Below are 18,778 nucleotides of genomic sequence, written 5' to 3'. Positions count from 1 at the left end.
GAATGGTGAGAATAATGACCAGACAGTAGAGAAAGTTCTTGTCTTAGCACTGCCACTGGAGTCAGATACTATTCTAGTAATAACATTTTATGCTTCTGACAAAAAACTAAATGTGGCCTGAACAGTTAATTGATAGTCATTAAATAAAGTTAAATTTGATAGAGTTTTCATCAAATCACTAGAAGTTACTAACCTGAAAAGACAAAAAGAGCAAAGTGTTTAAGCAGTTCTTTGTAGACCCACATAAAAGACAATTCTTTGGTTTATGGCCAAGGTATCTATTCAAAACTTTTTTACAGATTCATGCTGCAATTTGGTTTCTGTTCCCAACTACTCTCCTAAAATAACAATTCTGAAGGTCTGCAGGGACTACTTTCTCATCAAATCCAATTGCTTTTTCTCATTTCTTATTCTTGACTTACCTGTTCCAGTTCTGATCACTCCTGACTCTTTGAATAGCCTTCCTATGTTTACAAGACAACATACTCCTGTTTTTGCCCACTTCATCATTGCCTTCGCTGTCTCCTTGACTAGCTAGACTTCCTGTGGTGACTGTCCAAGTACAGCCCTAACCTGTAGCTCCAACGTTCTCCTTCAGAGTACCCATCCAGTCCCATAATTTGGGCTATCATGTGGATTTCAAATGAGAGTTTAGGTATCATCTCCTCCTAGTAGCTTCCCTTCAGAAAGGGGCAGAAGCTGCTATTCTGCCTTCCCATAGATAGAATCCAGGGAATTCCTAGATTGTAACACCTGATACGTTGTCCAGTAGCTTACATGCTTCCCCCATTGAGGATACAGCTTCTGGATAACACCTAGCTCAGCAGTTGCCACATATTAATTGTTCACATCATAAATGTTGAATTAACGAAGGAATACCTAACATAAACCTTGTGTCTAGTTAGGCTGGTTTTCCCAAACACCAAATATTCATCTCCCTTTTCTCTCTTATCTTGCTGTTCCTCCACTTGGAATGCCTTTCCTGTCATCTCTTAATGTAAACTGCATCTATCCTTCACACACCGCTTCTTATACATCATTTTGTTTTTGGATAAACCTACCACACACTTAAGTGCCTACTTACATACTTTCAGTTGCAGGTCTTTTAAAAATAATTTGACTTACATTAAAACTGTGTTATTTTTAAAATATAAACATTTGAAGGCTTTTTCAAACATTGTTTTTTTTTCAAATATTGTTTTTTAAAATATGAGAATATTAGCTCAACAAGAAGGAGGAGAGAGAGAGAGAGAACAGAACTTTATCTGTTTTCTCCCCCACTTCTATATCATCAATAACTAAAACAGAGCCTGATACATAGTAGGTACTCACTTCATTTATTCAAAACATAGCAATTGAGAGATTCCTGTGTCAAATACAATTTTAAATGGTTTGTAGCCCTGTGTGAGCCCTAAGGATTGTTGCCCCTACTCCTTCTGGCAGTTCTTTCTCTGCCCATATAGTTTCCTAACACTCATTTGCTGATCAGCGATTAGGTCAGAAACCTACCATTCTCTAATCTATCTTTGACCACTGTCAACACAGACACCTCTCCCTACAGTTTTCTCTGATATTATAATGTACAAATATCCAAAGGTTAACAGTTCTACCAACTTAGGATTATTTAAAGAGATGCCAATGATAATTTAAACAATATCATTAAGCCTATTTTTGAAAATGTGGTAACTGTTATAAATAACATGGCTTTGTTTAAATAATATTTCAAAGTTTTTTTTTTTTACTTCACATTCTATCATCTTCAGATTTTTATTACTGCTTATACCAGTTCAGTTAGTGCTTAAAATTATGGCATCAGGTACCAGCCTTTATCACCACTTTTTATTATATTGTTTAATAATATGATATTCATTATACACAATACCAACAGAATTATATTCATAATAAACAGATAAGGAAACTTTTCTTTATTATGTTTATATTTAAATAAAAATTCATATTTCTTGATTATAAGAATTGTATCACTAATAATTTTTTAAGAATTTCCAGAGTTTACTTTCAATTTTGATAACCTACATATTCTCCTCTTCCCCCTGAACCTGACAATGTTTAATATAAAATACAGCACACTAAAAATGCTTAAAGAACAAAGTCATTGGGGGGTTAAAAACAATGAATGATAAAACAACATTCTATCCAATTTAATATGTAAATCATGCAAGGAAATATCTTTTCACAATCACCAAATATTCAGGCCCAAGCTATCCTACAGGAGTCACTAAGCTTTATGCCTCATTAATAACTATTACTGCACGTGCTCTTAAAACTGATTCTAATAATTTTTCCACTGTATTACAGTACTCACCTTGTGTGAATCCATTTCTGCTTTTAATTTGTTTTGTGCCCATTTTACTTTAATGATGTGAGAGTTGATATCTTCCTTTAATTTGTCTATTTCTCTGACGAGTCTAGTAGTTTCACCTTCCTAAAATAATATCACTAGGTCATATTTTTCATTTAAACAACCAACCAATCATTTGTGTATCTTTTATATCTCAAGATAATCAATGCAATAACACTATAATTCAGGGCTAGCACATTATGGCCTATAAACTGACTTAAAGTTCAAATCATAAGAGGACAGTAAAAGCCTAAAACCAATTAATAGACATAAGATGATTAACATTTATATTTTAACCAACTAGTACGCTGCAAGTATAAGCATACCTTTCTGATTCTTCTCAACTGGCTGACATTAAGGTGAAATATGAATTAAATTGGTTTTGCCAGAATTCTTGAGAACAATGACAACATTCCTGAACTAAAAGTTAATTAATAAAAAATAACATTGATTACCAAGAAATGATAACCTACTGGACACAAGACCACGCCATGAGGATGCTAGTTAATAGCAAGGACTCTGAATAGCACACTAATTAAATCTCCTTGGACAGCATGTAAGAACATGTTTTTCTACAAGTAAAATATAAATTCTATTCTATGATGTGTAAGTGTTACATTAAGATTCTGGTCAAAGTATACTTCTGGCTCAAAAACTACTCACATTTTGACACACCATCTATATCTTTTACTAAAATAAAATCTTCCTTTGAAGCACAAAGTCATTTCTTCAACATGCAGATTTTAAAAGAAAGTTTTTAAAAAGATCTGTCTAATAAACAACGTGTCAGTTTCTCATCTTTTCATAGGAAAAACTTTCTGCAGCTAAGTAACAAGATATTGGAATTATTAAAGCATTCACATTCTTTGAAGGTAAACTAAGAAAAACAACTTTATGTTTAACAGTGGTTTAACCATGTTAAGTTATGATTATCTGATTAAATAAGGAAAAGCAAAGAGAATAAGCTTCAAATAAGATACAATATCAAAAGTTATACCTTTGTTTCATACAGCTGGTGCAACCGTCCTTTCTCCTGAGAAAGTTGCTTAATTTTGTTAGTGTTTTTCTCATATTCTTTGTTTGCATCTCTAAGTTTTTTTTCAAGTATCTCTTTTTCCTTTCGAAGGTCTAAAGATTCCTTCTCACCTCTTACATACTTCATTACCATTGTTTCTTTTTCCTGGCGTGCCTCCTCACATTTCTTGTTGGCCTTTGAAAAAAATATCTAGCATTAATAAAACATATTTTTCAAATAAAAATTAATTAAAACAAATAACATTTTCCTATAATATCACCAATGTATTTTTTGGTCTTTTACACAAGATTTTCAGGACCTGTGTCATGAAATTTTAAAAAAGAGAAATGATACAATGAACAAATTAATATCACTAATATTTGCTTCTTCCCTTTCCTATTCCTCTTCCTTTAGCTAATATGGTTGCTGTTTTCTGTTTACTCCTTCAGATCACTTTTCCACTCTTTCCCAGCCCACCCTGTGCTCTGTGAAAGTGACCATCAGGGACCATATCAACAAGTTTCTTTGCCCTCATACTGCCAGTTGGGTTTGGCCAACAGGAGGCACTAAGCAGAAGATTAGGAGGGTAGGCAGAGAATGAGATCTGGCTCCTCCAGAATCACACACTGTTCCTGTCAGATGACCTCTCTATGCAACTACCTTCTCTGGGTTGTACTACCTGCACCATTTCCTTATTCCTTTAGCCCAAAGAGTGATAATGGCTCCTCCAGCAGCCCCAAGATCCTGCATTTTCCCAGGCTGGACTCCCTAAATCTCACCCATACCTTTGTAGAGAGTCCTTTTATGAAATTCTCCCCAAATCACCAGCTTCTGTTTTCTGTCAGGATCCTGACTCTATGGCTGACAATTTCTAAAATCTATAATCTTAGCTCCCTCACAAAAAAGTAAGTAATATGCTAATTAGTGATCGCTGAGTTCCTCTGTATGAAAAGTATTTGGCATTTTAATAAGAAATACCTAATTGGATTAGGTGTGACATCTATCTATATACTAACTTAAAATTCTCTGTAACTATAAGCTGGTACTCCATACTGTGAAATTTCATACAATGAAAACTTCTACAGATAGCCCTTCATTTAAGTAAATTCATAGTTTGCAAATATGATGAAGCACATACTTATTTTACAGAAGATGGATCCTTAAACTTTAAGGATCTTCAATGGCATCTAGTGGTAAACTCCAACTAATACTATAACTGAATTGAAGTAGGTTTAGCATTAGGATAATGTGGGAAAACCTCCTATGCTCTGATGAAAAGTGACTGACAAAAAATGTTTCATGAAGTTCTGCTACAGCTGATAAGCACATCTAGTAACCACTCAAAATACTATACATATAAGCACTTTGAAAAATCATCCAATTGGGATTTTTTTCCCCCCATTGAAATAGCCTACTAATTTTCAAGAGAAATTAAAGAAAACACTGGAATAGGGATGGCAGAGATCCCTGAGGATTTGATGACATGCTTGTGGACAAATGATTGACAAAAACCGTGATGGAACTGGCTGACAGAATTAGCTAGATTTTTAGATAATTGAATAACTGTACTTAGAAAAAGTCAACTAATGGTAATGTCAACTTTAAAAGAAGTCCAGTTCCATGATAACTTAATGCTTAGATAATGGATTAGCTTTTGGGAACACAATGAAGAATAAGCCATGGTAAGTCCTGGAAGAGCTCACTACCTAGTAAGAACAACACATAAACGAAGATTATAAAACAAATAATTTCTAGTGGATGAATGTACAAAGTTCTTTGAAAATACAAAAATACTAACAGTCCCTGGGAAGGGTTGGCATGAAGGGTGAAAGATGCTATTTGTACTTGAACTAGGTGCTATACTTGAGCTAGACATTGAAGGATTCAGTAAAGGGATCAGTCAAGGAAAGGAATTCAAGGTAGAGTGGTTATCACGCACAAATGCCTAAAAGTATAAAATAGCATGATACATTTAGAGGACATTAAATTATTCTGTAGTGCTTAAACTTGGTGTGTTGATTGCAGTGGAGAGGAAGTAGTTATAAAACAGAAAAGGAGGTAGAGATCAGATCCTGAAAGGAAGAAGGACTTCTCTTGTCATGCTAATGATTTGAGATTTTATCCTAAAGGCAAAGAGAAGCCAAAGAAGGATTTAATAAAAGGTGTTTTAAATTTTATTAAATTAAATTGTATTTTAAAAAGATACCTGGTAGCAACATGGAAACTTCACTGAAGTTAAGAGATAAGAAGCAGAAAAAAGATAATTATAATACATGAGATAACATATTATAAGGTTCTTAACTACAGCAGGGAATGTGCACCAGAATGTCCTGTTACTCAGAGTCATCCCTGAAACAGCTGCAAAAGAATAACCTGGGGTGGGACTTCCCTGGTGATCCAGTGGAAAAGAATCTGCCTTCCACTGCAGGTGACACAGGTTCGATCTCTGGTCCGGGAACTAAGATCCCACATGCTGCAGGGCAACTAAGCCCGTGCGCCACAACTACTGAGCCCGCGTGCCGCAAACTTCACAGCCCACGCGCTCTGGAGCCCTCGCGCCACAACTAGAGAGGAGCCCGCGCACCGCAATGAAGAGCCCACGTGTTGCAACTAAGACACGACACAGCCAAAAATAAATAAATTAAAATTTAAATAAATAAAACAATAAAACAAATGGATTTATTTTAAAAAAAAAAAGAATAACCTGGGGTGCTAAAAGTTCACATTTTCTATATCCCACCCCAGATAATGGCAGCACCTACTTCATAGATTGTTGGGAGTATTAAATGAGATAATTAAGTGACTACTCTTTAAGCTTCTATTGAAAGTCCATTATGGCACAGATAGAGGAAGAGGAGTCAGTAAGTGTCTTCGGATTTGACTAGTTTAAGATGTTTATCATTGACTTGGATGAAGATATGAGTAACATAATTGATAGGATTCAATAGTCAGCTAAAATTAAGATAAACTGTAGAAGTAGTTCTGCTTCTCCAAGTATGGCAGATGAACCCTCCCCATTCAAAACACCAAAAATTTTAGATGAAATACAACAAATGTTTTTTTAATGCACAGTTGAGCTCACAAGAAAGTATGGGAAATTTCAGGGCCAAAAAATCTAAGAAGCAGCAGGAATCCAGAATGCTTCGTTAGGGCTGAATACTTACCAATACAAGGTCATGTGGGGCTGAGGGAGACATGCTATAAAGTCCCTAAGAATTTATAACTAACTCTACCCTCCTGTAAATTTGAGGTTCAGATACATTCTACATAACTGTTCTGAGAAATGGAGAAACCTCAAACTGGAAAATTAAACTGGGGAGTGTACACATGTGTGTGCGGGAACACGTGCACACTCATGCTAGGAAGCTATTTCTAAATAAAACTCACCAGGTTTGGTGACTCTAGGTGAAGGGTAAACAAGTGTTCATTTTACTATTCTTTTACCTTTTCTACAGGCTTAAAAATTCTCAAATCAAAAAGTTGAGAGGAAAAGTTAGGGGAGAAAAGGAATGAAGCCAATCTAGAAACAACTGAATGGAACAATCTCCAAAATCTACAATAATAATACCCACCTCTTAGGGTTATCCTGAATATTAAATAAGTGAATATTTGTAAACCATTTTCAGCTACTATTATTAACCTCACCTACACTCATCATTAGAGAGGAAACAGATACAGAGTAGTGAGCGTAGTATGTTGCCATTTGTTTAAAAACAGGGGGGAGGATGGGAGGAAGAAAGGAAATATATACATGCTTGTCCATGCAACAAGTATTCTGAGAAGGATATACAGGAAACTGGCATCAATGGTTGCCTCTGGGAAGGGCGTGGAGTGGGAGAAAAAGTTTGGAAGAAGACATGTTTTACTGTTTGAATTGTTATTGTGCACATTTTACTATCATTTTGTTTTTATTTTAAAATATAATTCCAAAGAATATATATAAGTATTTAAATTTATTTATTTATTTATTTATTTATTTATGGCTGCGTTTGGTCTTTGTTGTTGCGTGCGGACTTTAGACGCGGCGAGCAGGGGCTACTCTTCATTGTGGTGCGCGGGCTTCTCACTGCAGTGGCTTCTCTTGTTGCGGAGCACAGGCTCTAGGTGTGCAGGCTTCAATAGTTGTGGCACACGGGCTAAGAGTTGTGGCTCATGGGCTCTAGAGCACAGGCTCAGTAGTTGTGGAGCATGGGCTTAGTTGCTCCGTGGCATGTGGGATCTTCTCGGACCAGGGCTCGAAGCCATGTCCCCTGCATTGGCAGGTGGATTCTTAACCACTGCGCCACCAGGGAAGTCCCCAAGAATACACACACACACACACACACACACACATTTTTTCTCTTATGAATTTATTTATTTTTGGCTGCGTTGGGTCTTCGTTGCTGTGTGCGAGCTTTTCTCTAGTTGCGGAGAGAGGGGGCTACTCTTTGTTGTGGTACCTGGGTTTCTCATTGCGGTGGCTTCTCTTGTTGCAGAGCACGGGCTCTAGGTGCACAGGCTTCAGTAGTTGTGGCTCGGAGGCTCTAGAGCGCAGGCTCTGTAGTTGTGGCGCATGGGCTTATTTGCTCTGCAGCATGTGGGATCTTCCCGGCCCAGGGATTGAACCCGTGTCCCCTGCGTTGGCAGGCGGATTCTTAACCATTGCGCCACCAGGCAAGTCCCCAAGAATATATATATTTTTAAAGCTCACTAGGTTATTCTAATGAAGCTATGTTTGGGTCCACTATAACCAACAACTTCTTAATGTCTTATCTTCTACATTTTTCTTTAATTAGTATAAAAGGTTTGAGAACTGATAGTGTAAGTTTTAAATATATAACATTTCTAATACTCAGGGTCAGCATATTGTAAAGAATCACAGGAATAAAGGTTGAAGTTTTTTGTAGTTAGCATGCATTTATGTATTGCTTTAGCATTTTTAAAATCCTAATCCTAATACACACTAATGTCCAAAACTGTCTAAAAGGGTTACTTAATAAACAAAAAATCATCAGAAAGTTAATAGTAATAATGACTTGAAAAATACCTGTTCCATCCGATGGGCCATCTCTTTGTGTAACTGCTGAATTGCATTTTTAGTTGCAGTGTCTTGAGCTAGTACTTTATCTTTGGAAGCTTGAACTTCTTTATTAAGTTCCTCTATTCTTGATTCTAACTGTAAAGAAAATTATTTCCAGATTATTTTTATAGTTATAACAAACAGACCACCAATATTTCAAATAAATATAAACAATGTAAACAAGCATAAAGATGGCAATGAATATACTTCAGCCATAGAAATCAAAAGTAAATGTTAGCAATGTTCTGATATATCAATAGAATTAAGTCAGGATAAATCTGAAGCAGATTCTGATAAGATGGATGATAAGCTCTAGAGTAATTATCAATGAAATAACTCAGAAAATATCATGAAAAAAATTTTAATGTTACATATTTACTTAATGCAAAATAAAGCAGTAAATGAGGCACAGGGAAACAAAACAGAAACATACAGAAAGACATATAGAAAATTTTAAAATGGTAGACAAAAATCCAACTGTCAACAGTCACGTTAAATGAGAGTAAATAATCATATCAAAAGGCAGAGATCTTCAGACTGGAATAGAAAACAAGATCCAGACTGGAATAAAAAACAAAATGTTGTTTACAAAGGTACTTTAGGGAATTCCCTGGCAGTCCAGTGGTTAGGACTCTGTGCTTTCACTGCCGAGGGCGAAGGTTCAATCCCTGGTTGGAGAACTAAGATCCCACAAGCCACGCGGCACAGCCAAAAAAAAAAAAAAAAAAGGTACTTTAGATTCATCTCATAATGATAAAAGGGTCAATCCAGCAGAAAGGTATGACAATTATAAATATACATGCACCTAATAATATAGCACCAAAATACATGAATCAATAACTGACAGAAATGAAGAAGGAAGTGGACAATTCAATAATAATAGTTGGAGACTTCAATACCTCACTTTTAGTAATGAAAAGCACTAGAAAGAAGATTAACAAGGAAATAGGAGACTTGAACACAGCTATGTAACAACTAAATCTAACACATCTATACAACATTCCATTCAGCAACAGCAGAATACACCTTCTCCTCAAGTGCACATGAAATATTCTTCAGGACAGAACCTATGCTAGGTCTTAAAACAAATCTCAATAAATTTAAAACACTGAAATCGTACAAAGTATCTTCCTTCGACAACCATAATGGAATGAAATTAGAACTCAGTAACACAGAGAGAAACTTGACAATTCATAAATACGTAAAAATTAAACATCTAAATAACCAAGGGAGAAATCAAAGAGAAATTAGAAAATAAGGTGACAAAAATAAAGATACAACATATTTATGGGATGCATCTAAAGCAGTGTTTAGAGGGAAATTTGTAGTTATAAACATCAATATTGAAAAACAAGAAAGGTCTCAAATCAAAACTAAACTTTCATCTTAAGACACTGGGGAAAAAAAAAAGAGCAAACTAAATCTAAAGCTGGTAAGAAAAAGGAAACAATGAACATTAGAGAGGAAAGTAATGAAATAGAGAATAGGAAAATGGAGAAAAATCAACAAAACAAAAAATGCTTCTTTGAAACGATCAACAAAACTGACAAACCTTTAGCTAGACTGATCCCAAGAATCAAAATGAAAGAGGGACATACTGACCTTACAGAAATAAAAAGAATTATGAATAAATATTATGAACAATTTAACTTAGATTAAATGCACAATTCCTAGAAAGACACAAACTACCAAAACTGGCTCAAGAAGAAATAGAAAATCTGTATAGACCTACAGGCATATCTCAAGAGATATTGCAGGTTCAGTCCAGACCACTGTAATAAAGCAAGTATCGCAATAAAGCAAGTCACACAAACTTTTTGGTTTCCCAGTGCATATTAAAGTTATGTATACACTATATTGTAGTCTATTAAGTGTGCAATAGCATTATGTCTAAAAAAAACTGTACATACCTTAATTAAAAAATACTTTATTGCTAAAAAATGCTAATCACCATCTGACAACACAGGTTGCCACAAATCTTCAATTTGTAAAAACCACAATATCTTATGAAGTGCAATTTAAAAAAAGGCATGCCTGTAATAAGAGATTAAATTAGTAACAAAAAAAAATTTAAAACTACCCACAAAGAAAAATTCAGGTCCAGGTGACTACATAGGTATATTCTACCAAACATTTAAATAATTAATACTAATTCTTCACAAATTGTCCCCCCCAAAAAGAAGGAACACTTCCCAGCTCAATCTATGAGGTGAGTACTACGCTGCACCAAAACCAAACAAAGACATCACAAGAAAAGAAAGCTACAAGAGCAATAGCTCTTATGAATATAGGCAGAAAAATTCTCAACAAAATACTAGCAAAACAATTCTGCAATATATAAGAAGCATTATACTCCATGACCAAAAGGGATTTATCACAGTAAAGCTAGGTTGGTTTAATATCCAAAAATCAATTAATGTAATACACCATATCAACAGAACAAAAAACACATAATCATCTCAACAGATGTAGAAAAAGCATTTGATAAAATTCAACACTCTTTCATGATAAAAATACTCAACAAACTAGAAATAAAAAGGAACTTCTTCAACCTGATAGCATGTATGAAAAGCCGACAGCTAACACCGTACTTAGTGGTGAAAGACAATGCTTCAGAAATAAGAGAAGGATATCCACTCTTGCCACTTCTACTCAACATTGTATTGGAGGGTCCAGCCAGGGCAATCAGGCAGGAGATGAAATAAAAAGCACTCAGATGAGAAAGGAAGAAGTAAAACTCTCTACATGCAAGATGACATGATTTTATATATGGAAAATCCTAAGAAATTCGCCAAAAAATTTTAGAAGTAATAAACAAGTGCAGCCAAGTTACAGAATATAACAAAATTATTGTGACTTCCATGGTGGTGCAGTGGTTAAGAATCCACCTGTCAATGCAGGGGACATGGGTTCAAGCTCTGGTCCGGGAAGATCCCACATGCCGCGGAACAACTAAGCCCATGCGCCACAACTTCTGAGCCTGTGCTCTAGAGCCCACGACCCACAACTACTGAAGCCTGCGCACCTAGAGCCCATGCTCCACAACAAGAGAAGCCACCGCAATGAGAAGCCCGCGCACCACAACAAAGAGTAGCCCCTGCTTGCCACAACTAGAGAAAGCCCATGTGCAGCAACGAAGAGTCAATGCAGCAAAAAAAAAAAAAGGTTTCTATACACTTGTAATTAACAATCTGAAAATGAATTAAGGAAACAACTCCATTTACAATAGCATCAAAAAGAATAAACTACCTAGGAATAATTTTAATGAAGGCTGCAAAACTTACTCCAAAAACTACAGAACACTTTAGAAAGAAATTAAAGATCTAAATAAATGGAAGGATATCCCTTGTTTGTGAATTGAAAAACATACTACTGTTAAGATGGCAATATTCTCTGAATGAAGTCTACAGATTCAATGCAATCCCTAACAAACCCAGTTGGCTTCACTGTAGAATGACAAGTTGATAGTAAGATTCATATGGAAATACAAGAAACTGAGAATAGACTACCTTGGAAAAGAAGAACAAAATTTGAGAACTCACACTTCCCAATGTCAAAACTTACTGCAAAACAACAGAAATCAAGATAGTGTGGTATTAGCGTAATGAAAGACAAATAGATCAATGAAACAGAACTGAGAGTCTAAAAATAAGTTGATGTATCAATTGGTTTTCAACAGGGATGCTAAGACCATTCAACAGAGGAAGAATAGTCTTTTTAATAAATGGTTCTGGGACAAATGGATAGCCATATACAAAAGAATGAAGTTGTATATCATACAACATAAAAAAAATTAATTCAAGGGCTTCCCTGGTGGCGCAGTGGTTGAGAATCTGCCTGCCAATGCAGAGAATACGGGTTCGAGCCCTGGTCTGGGAGGATCCCACATGCCGCGGAGCAACTGGGCCCGCGAGCCACAACTACTGAGCCTGCGCGTCTGGAGCCTGTGCTCCGCAACAAGAGAGGCCGCGATAGTGAGAGGCCCGCGCACCGCGATGAAGAATGGCCCCCACTTGCCACAACTAGAGAAAGCCCTCACACAGAAACAAAGACCCAACACAGCCATAAAAATAAATAAATAAATAAACCCAAAGTTAAAAAAAAAAATTAAAAAAAAAAATTAATTCAAAAAGAATCAAGATCTAAATATAAAAGCCTAATTATAAAACTTTTAGAGGAAAATAGAGCAGTAAATCTTCATGATTGTGGATTTGGCAATGAAGTCTTACATATGACACCAACTGCACAAGCAATAAAAGAAAAAATAGATAAAATTGGACATCATCAAAATTTAAAACTTTTGTCCTTCTAAGTACACTATCAAGAAAGTGAAGACAAATCCACAGAATGGGAGGAAATATTTGCAAATCATATATCTGATAAAGGTTTATAATCCAGAATATAAAAAGAACTATCACTACTCAACAATAAAAAAGTTTAAAAATGGGTAGAGAAAATACTTCCCTAGAAGTATCTATTTAAGATACACGAATGGCCAAGAAGCACAGGAAAAGATGTGTAATTTCACTGGTGATTAAGGAAATGCATATCAAAATCACGAGATACCATTTCACAACCATTAGGATGGCTATAATAAAGAAGTCCAATAATAACAAGCATTGGCAAGGATGTGAAGAAATTGAAACCCTCATACACTGCTGGTAGGAATATAAAATGGTGCAGCCACTTTGGAAAACAGTCTGCCAGCTCCTCAGTAAGTTAAACATAGAGTTATCATTTGACCCAACAATTCCACTCCTAGGTAGACACCCAAAAGAAAAGAAAGCATATGTCCACACAAAAACTTCTACATCGCAGCATTATTAATAATAGCCAGAAAGTGCAAACAACCCAAATATCCATCAGATGATGAAAGGATAAATAAAATGTTGTATACCTACACAACAGAATATCACTTGGCCATTAATTTAAGTACTGATACAAGCTACAATTTGATTGAAACCTTGAAAACATTACACTAAGTGAAAGAAGCCAGATATTATATGATTCCATTTATATGAAGGAAAAGGACACATATTATAGGATTCCATTTATATGAAATGTTCAGAATTGGCAAATATATAGAGAGACAGAAAGTAGATTAGTTGTTCCCTAGAGCTGGGGGGAGATAGCTGCAAGGGGTTGGAGGGAAATGAGGAGTGACTACTAATGGGTTCAGAGTTTTTTGTATGATAAAATATTCTAAAACTGTGACAAACCCTGCACAACTAAAAACCACTGAACTGTATACTGAAATGAGTGAATTATATGGTATGTGAATTATATCTCAATAAAGCTGTTATAAAAAATCCTAAATATTAGTTTACATATAGTACATGTGTACTAATTTTCCTTATGACAAAATTATTTAGAGCAACACTGTCTAATAGAAATATAAGCCACAATTTTTTAGTAGCCACATTTTAAAAAGCCAAAAGAAACAGGTGAAATAAATGTTTTATTAAACCCTATAAATATCATTTCAACATGTAATCAACATGAAAAACTGAGCCATTTTATCTTTTTTTGTACTAAGTCTTCGAAATTAAGTGTGTATTTCACACTTACATCGCCTCTTAATTTGGACTAGCCACCTTTTAGTGCTCAATAGCACTATGGCTAGTGGCTGCCATATTAACTGGTGCAGATTCAGAGATAAGATTAGGAAAGAAAACTCTGCTATACTGGCTAGCAAAAGAATGGTGAATCGAATTTTCTCTTGTAAAAAGGCACAACCACTAACAAGCTCGTGAAAAGAACAGCTCTGGTTCACCTCCATCTATTTAGTCTGAAGTTTCTGGTCATCAGCAGTGACCTGCCTTGCAAAATACAGATTCAGCCTACTATTAAGGCACCCTCACACTTTAAAATTCTAAGTTTGGTCTGCATGCAGTAGCCCTTTCCACACAAAAATCAGGATTAAATATGTAAAATTTTACAAATATGGTCACCTTCCAACTATGTAAAGGTTCATTAAGTATACCAAGGCATAGATAAGTGAAACTTGGTTTTTTATTATATTACTACCAGCTGTTTACTTTTATTTTCATTATATAGCTTTCTGTGAAAGATGAGGCAAAAAGAAAGACTTTTAAGGCTACAATGTTTCTAATCCTTCCCACAGAAGAAAGAGCAGCTCAGAAAGATAAAGAGCAGCTGAACTTTACTACCAGTCTTGAATATGAACTTTGTCAATCCAAGCATCACAGTACATTTAAAAAAAAAAAAAAAAGAAAGAAACAAAGAAAACAAAGATGAACTTCGTCAATCCAAGCATCACAGTACATTAAAAAAAAAGAAAAAGAAAAAAGAAACAAAGAAAGAAAAGGAAAGGCTGGGGAAGCTAGCTCACCAGATAAAATCTGAAGAGAGCCAGTCTTCAGTATAGTTCACAAAATACTGAGAATGGAAACATATTAAACTATAAGCTTGAAAACATTCTAATGCCAGATATAAACTTTTAGGTATATACTGCTTCTTCTGAAACAATCTATTTGACTGCCAAACAAACAGTCTTTCCCGCTCAGATTTCTATTATGTATAGAATACAGTCACACATATCACATAGAAATATTAATTTATATAAAACAAAAAGATCAGACTATGATTCCCAGTTCATAAAAGAGAATGCTTCACATACCAAGCAATCTTCTGCATTTAAAGTATGATTTAACTTACAGAACTTCAATTTACACACAAATATTCAGGAACGTATTTATTTTATATATTGAAGAACAGACTTTAAAGATTTTTGTCTTTTTACCTGTTTAATTGTGTTCATATGCTGCTTCTCTGTTTCTGTTCTTTTTTTTAGTTCTTCTCTTAAATTGTCTTTTTCTGAACAAATGTCTAAGATAAGTTCCTGATGCTTCTTATTTTCTTTAATTAACCTAAATATAAAAAGGGCAGTATCAGTAAAACATAATTAAAAATGACAATGTGTAATATAATCTGTTTGCAGACTGGGGTGTAGATACCTACGAGTAAGAAATGAAAATTCCCAAGTAATCCTTTTGTAATGATATATAATACTTTACAAAACATTCTCTGGCCAGTCAGGCTATTAACTTTTTCCTAGAAATTTGTATATTTCAAATTAAGAGAAATATAATCAGATAAAGAAAACCACACTCTTTTATGTCTACAGGCATATGAATTACCTAGTTCATCCCTTCAGCACTGGAATCCCTTCAGGTCAGTCAGTGGCAACCAGGGGCAACTTTTCCCCTCCAGGCATCTGTCTGGAGAAATTGTTTGGTAGCCGCTCCAGCGGTGAGGGCTGCTACTGGCTTCTTGTGCATAGAGGCAGGGACGCTGCTAAACATCCCACAATGCACAGGACAGCCCCGGCGCCAACAAAAAATGATCTGCCCCCATGTGTCAATAGTGCTGTGGTTAAGAAATCTTGCTTTAGATTTTTAGACTATTTTAATGATATTCTTATAGTTACAAAAGTAGTCAATGTAAAATAATAAAGTTTAAGCAGAAATTTCATTTTGAGTTCCCTAGAAAAATATAAATAAAACCTTAAAAATTACCTGTAAAAGTACTCAGAACTATAAAGTAAGATACCTAAGAGGGTTAACAGCTAATATTTTAGGATTACTAGCAACAGCTATTATTTGACATTTATTGCACAATTACTATTTACTAAGTTTAGCTTTAAATGCATTACTTAACACTCAGGTCTATAAATTAATAAGTCTACAAAATTATTATTATTATGCTTTATGAATTTGAAAACAAATCAAAACTGAAGCCTAGAACTTATTCCAGGTTATATAGCTAGTAAGTGGTTGAACTGAGATTTGGACCCAGGTCTAATTCCTTGCCATCTTCTCCTTTGAAGATGCCTCATTTACTCAACAAATGCTCACTGGGTACCTACTATGTACCTATATTAGTCTATATATTGGGGGTACGTCAGCAAACTGTCCCTGCCCTCATGATGCTTACATTCTAACAGAGAAATTAAACAATAAATAGATATATAATGAAATACCAAGTTGTGATTAAGGTCTATTAAGAAAACTAAAGGAGGGCAAGAGGACAGGGAGAGTGACTTGAGCTGTGATTGTACATAAGGTAATCAGGATAGACCTCTCTGAGGACAGGAATGCAGTGAGGAGGAAAGTCATGAAAATGCTTGGGAAAAGAGAAAAATGTGTAGCATGCAAGTTTCTTCAAGCCTTTTATGGCATAGGGGTTTAACTTTGATTATGTACATGATTAAGGTGTACACTCAATTTGTTGCAAAAAACAACTTGAAACACAAGAATCCTGACTATACCTCAAAAGTAAACAATTTAGGGAGGGAGAAGTGAAGAACAGCAAGCCCTGAAATTGTTATTCTTACATGCCAAATGCACATCCTATACACAAATAACTGTTCTTAATTAAGAATTCTCGTTGGGACCTTGGACAATAATATTGGTGTTAGAAAACAGAGGAATGGATGTATAAACAAAGCCATTTGGAAATAGATGCATTCATGAAAATTTAAGCCAAAGGAACTGAAAGGTAGTTTTCTTTACAGAAAATTAAATGAAGGCAAAAGAAAAAAAATGAGTTGTTTTAGAGCTAACCTTAATCACAAAGCATTTTATTTGAAATTTAAAATATTACATGTATAACAAAAAATTAACTTAGATTTAAAATAATATCTGACATTTTTATAATGCTTTAATGTCCTCAAAACAATCCCATCAGGTAAGTACTGTCCCCCTCATAAAGATGAAAAACTCTGTCTTGGAGAGGTTGATTTAACTAAGGAAACAGAGCTTGCAAGTGGCAGTGGGAATCTTCCAACTCTGGGCTTCTGACCAGAACTGTGCTTATCCCAGTCTACCATGTGGCCACTGTTCTGACATGATGGAGCAAAAAAAGAGGAATTAATTTTCTACTGTATTCCTAATGTTTTTAGATAAATTTAATAACATGTATCTTGTTCATTTCAGATAACCACATTAAAAAATCCACTGAAGCCAGACTAATTGGGTTCAGATTTTAACTTTGCCATTTAGTAGCATGTGACCTGAAGCAAGTTACTTAACCTCTCTGTGCTTCAAGTACCTCATCTGTAAAATGGGAATAATAATAGTTCATACCACATAGGGTTGTTGTGAGGATTCCATGAGTTAATACATGTAAAGTGCCAGGCACATAATTAACAGCATTTAAGTGTTCCTGCTATTATTATTAAATCTGTAACATCTTATAATTTACAAGAGAAGCTTGAAAGTGGTTAAGACTCCAAATCTAAGGAAAGTAGAAAGAGGCATCAAGGATGATCTCAAAGGGAAGGTCTAAGAGATAAGTACAGATAGCAGGAAAATGAGGAAGTTACCCAAAAAGCAAGAATGGCAGAAACACTGATGGTTCAAGTATAAAATCACAGTTTTTTCAATAACAGCAGCATTCCAGTAAAGTTATGAGCAGGAGTAGCTGACATTGGTTTTTGGATAGTATTAAGAAAGGCATTGGATTCACAAGAGATATTTGTACACTCATGTTAACAGCAGCATTATTCATACCAGCCAAAAGTTAGAAGCAACCCAAATGTCCACTGATGGATGAACAGATAAACAAAATGTGGTATGTATACATACAATGGAATATTATTCAACCCTAAAAAGGAAGGAAGCTCTGACACAGGCTACCATATGGATGAACCTTGAGGACATCTGCTAAGTGAAATAAGCCAGTCACAAAATGGCAAATAGTATCAAAAGCAGTTAAACTCTTAGAAACAAAGTAGAATGGTGGTTACCAGGGGCTGGGGCAGGGGGAAACAGGGAGTTGTTGTTTAATAGGTATAGAATTTCGGATTTGTAAGATGAAAAAGCTATGGAGATAGGTTGTACAATAATGTGAATATACTTAACACTACCAAACTGCACAAATTTTAAAGTGGTTAAGATGGTAAATTTTATGTTATGTGTATTTTATCACAATTGAAAAATAAAAAAACAGAAAAAAGAAGGGCTCTGGATGCTGAGATTAAAATTCATTGGGTAAACCAATGAAGGGTGAGCTGGCATGGGCAAGACTGATCTACTGATAATCTGGAAGAGTAAATACTAGAAGCAAGGAGATCATTAAAAGCCAATTGCATATCAAACAATATTTGGATTATGGTATATTTTCCTTTGTCATCCTCCTCTAGAGTGTAGATTTCCTCCTCCCCTTTCTCTATACACACCCCCATTCCAAAAATTTTTTTAAAAAGAATCCGTCTGTATTTTAGTGAAGGCTAGAAAGTTTTATTTTCCTTTATTAAAGGTTATAGGAGTACCTAAACATATGCATCACTTACATATATAAATTTAAAACAAAAGGTGATATA

General features: G+C 35.0%; 1 protein-coding gene across 1 annotated transcript in view; it reads right to left on the bottom strand.

Annotated features, from left to right (window-relative positions):
• Positions 1-18,778, bottom strand: part of CCDC186 (coiled-coil domain containing 186) — a 46,376-nt gene that overhangs the window by 17,285 nt on the left and 10,313 nt on the right. The window contains exons 3-6 of the mRNA XM_036829114.1: positions 15,197-15,323; positions 8,401-8,529; positions 3,357-3,569; positions 2,324-2,443 (exon numbers count right to left, since the gene is read on the bottom strand). Of these exons, the coding sequence (XP_036685009.1) occupies positions 2,324-2,443; positions 3,357-3,569; positions 8,401-8,529; positions 15,197-15,323 (589 nt within the window). The remainder of the gene's footprint in view (positions 1-2,323; positions 2,444-3,356; positions 3,570-8,400; positions 8,530-15,196; positions 15,324-18,778) is intronic.

Source organism: Balaenoptera musculus, chromosome 16, assembly GCF_009873245.2.
Source record: "Balaenoptera musculus isolate JJ_BM4_2016_0621 chromosome 16, mBalMus1.pri.v3, whole genome shotgun sequence".
Classification (NCBI taxonomy): domain Eukaryota; kingdom Metazoa; phylum Chordata; class Mammalia; order Artiodactyla; family Balaenopteridae; genus Balaenoptera; species Balaenoptera musculus.
This window is presented reverse-complemented; position numbering and strand designations above follow the sequence as displayed.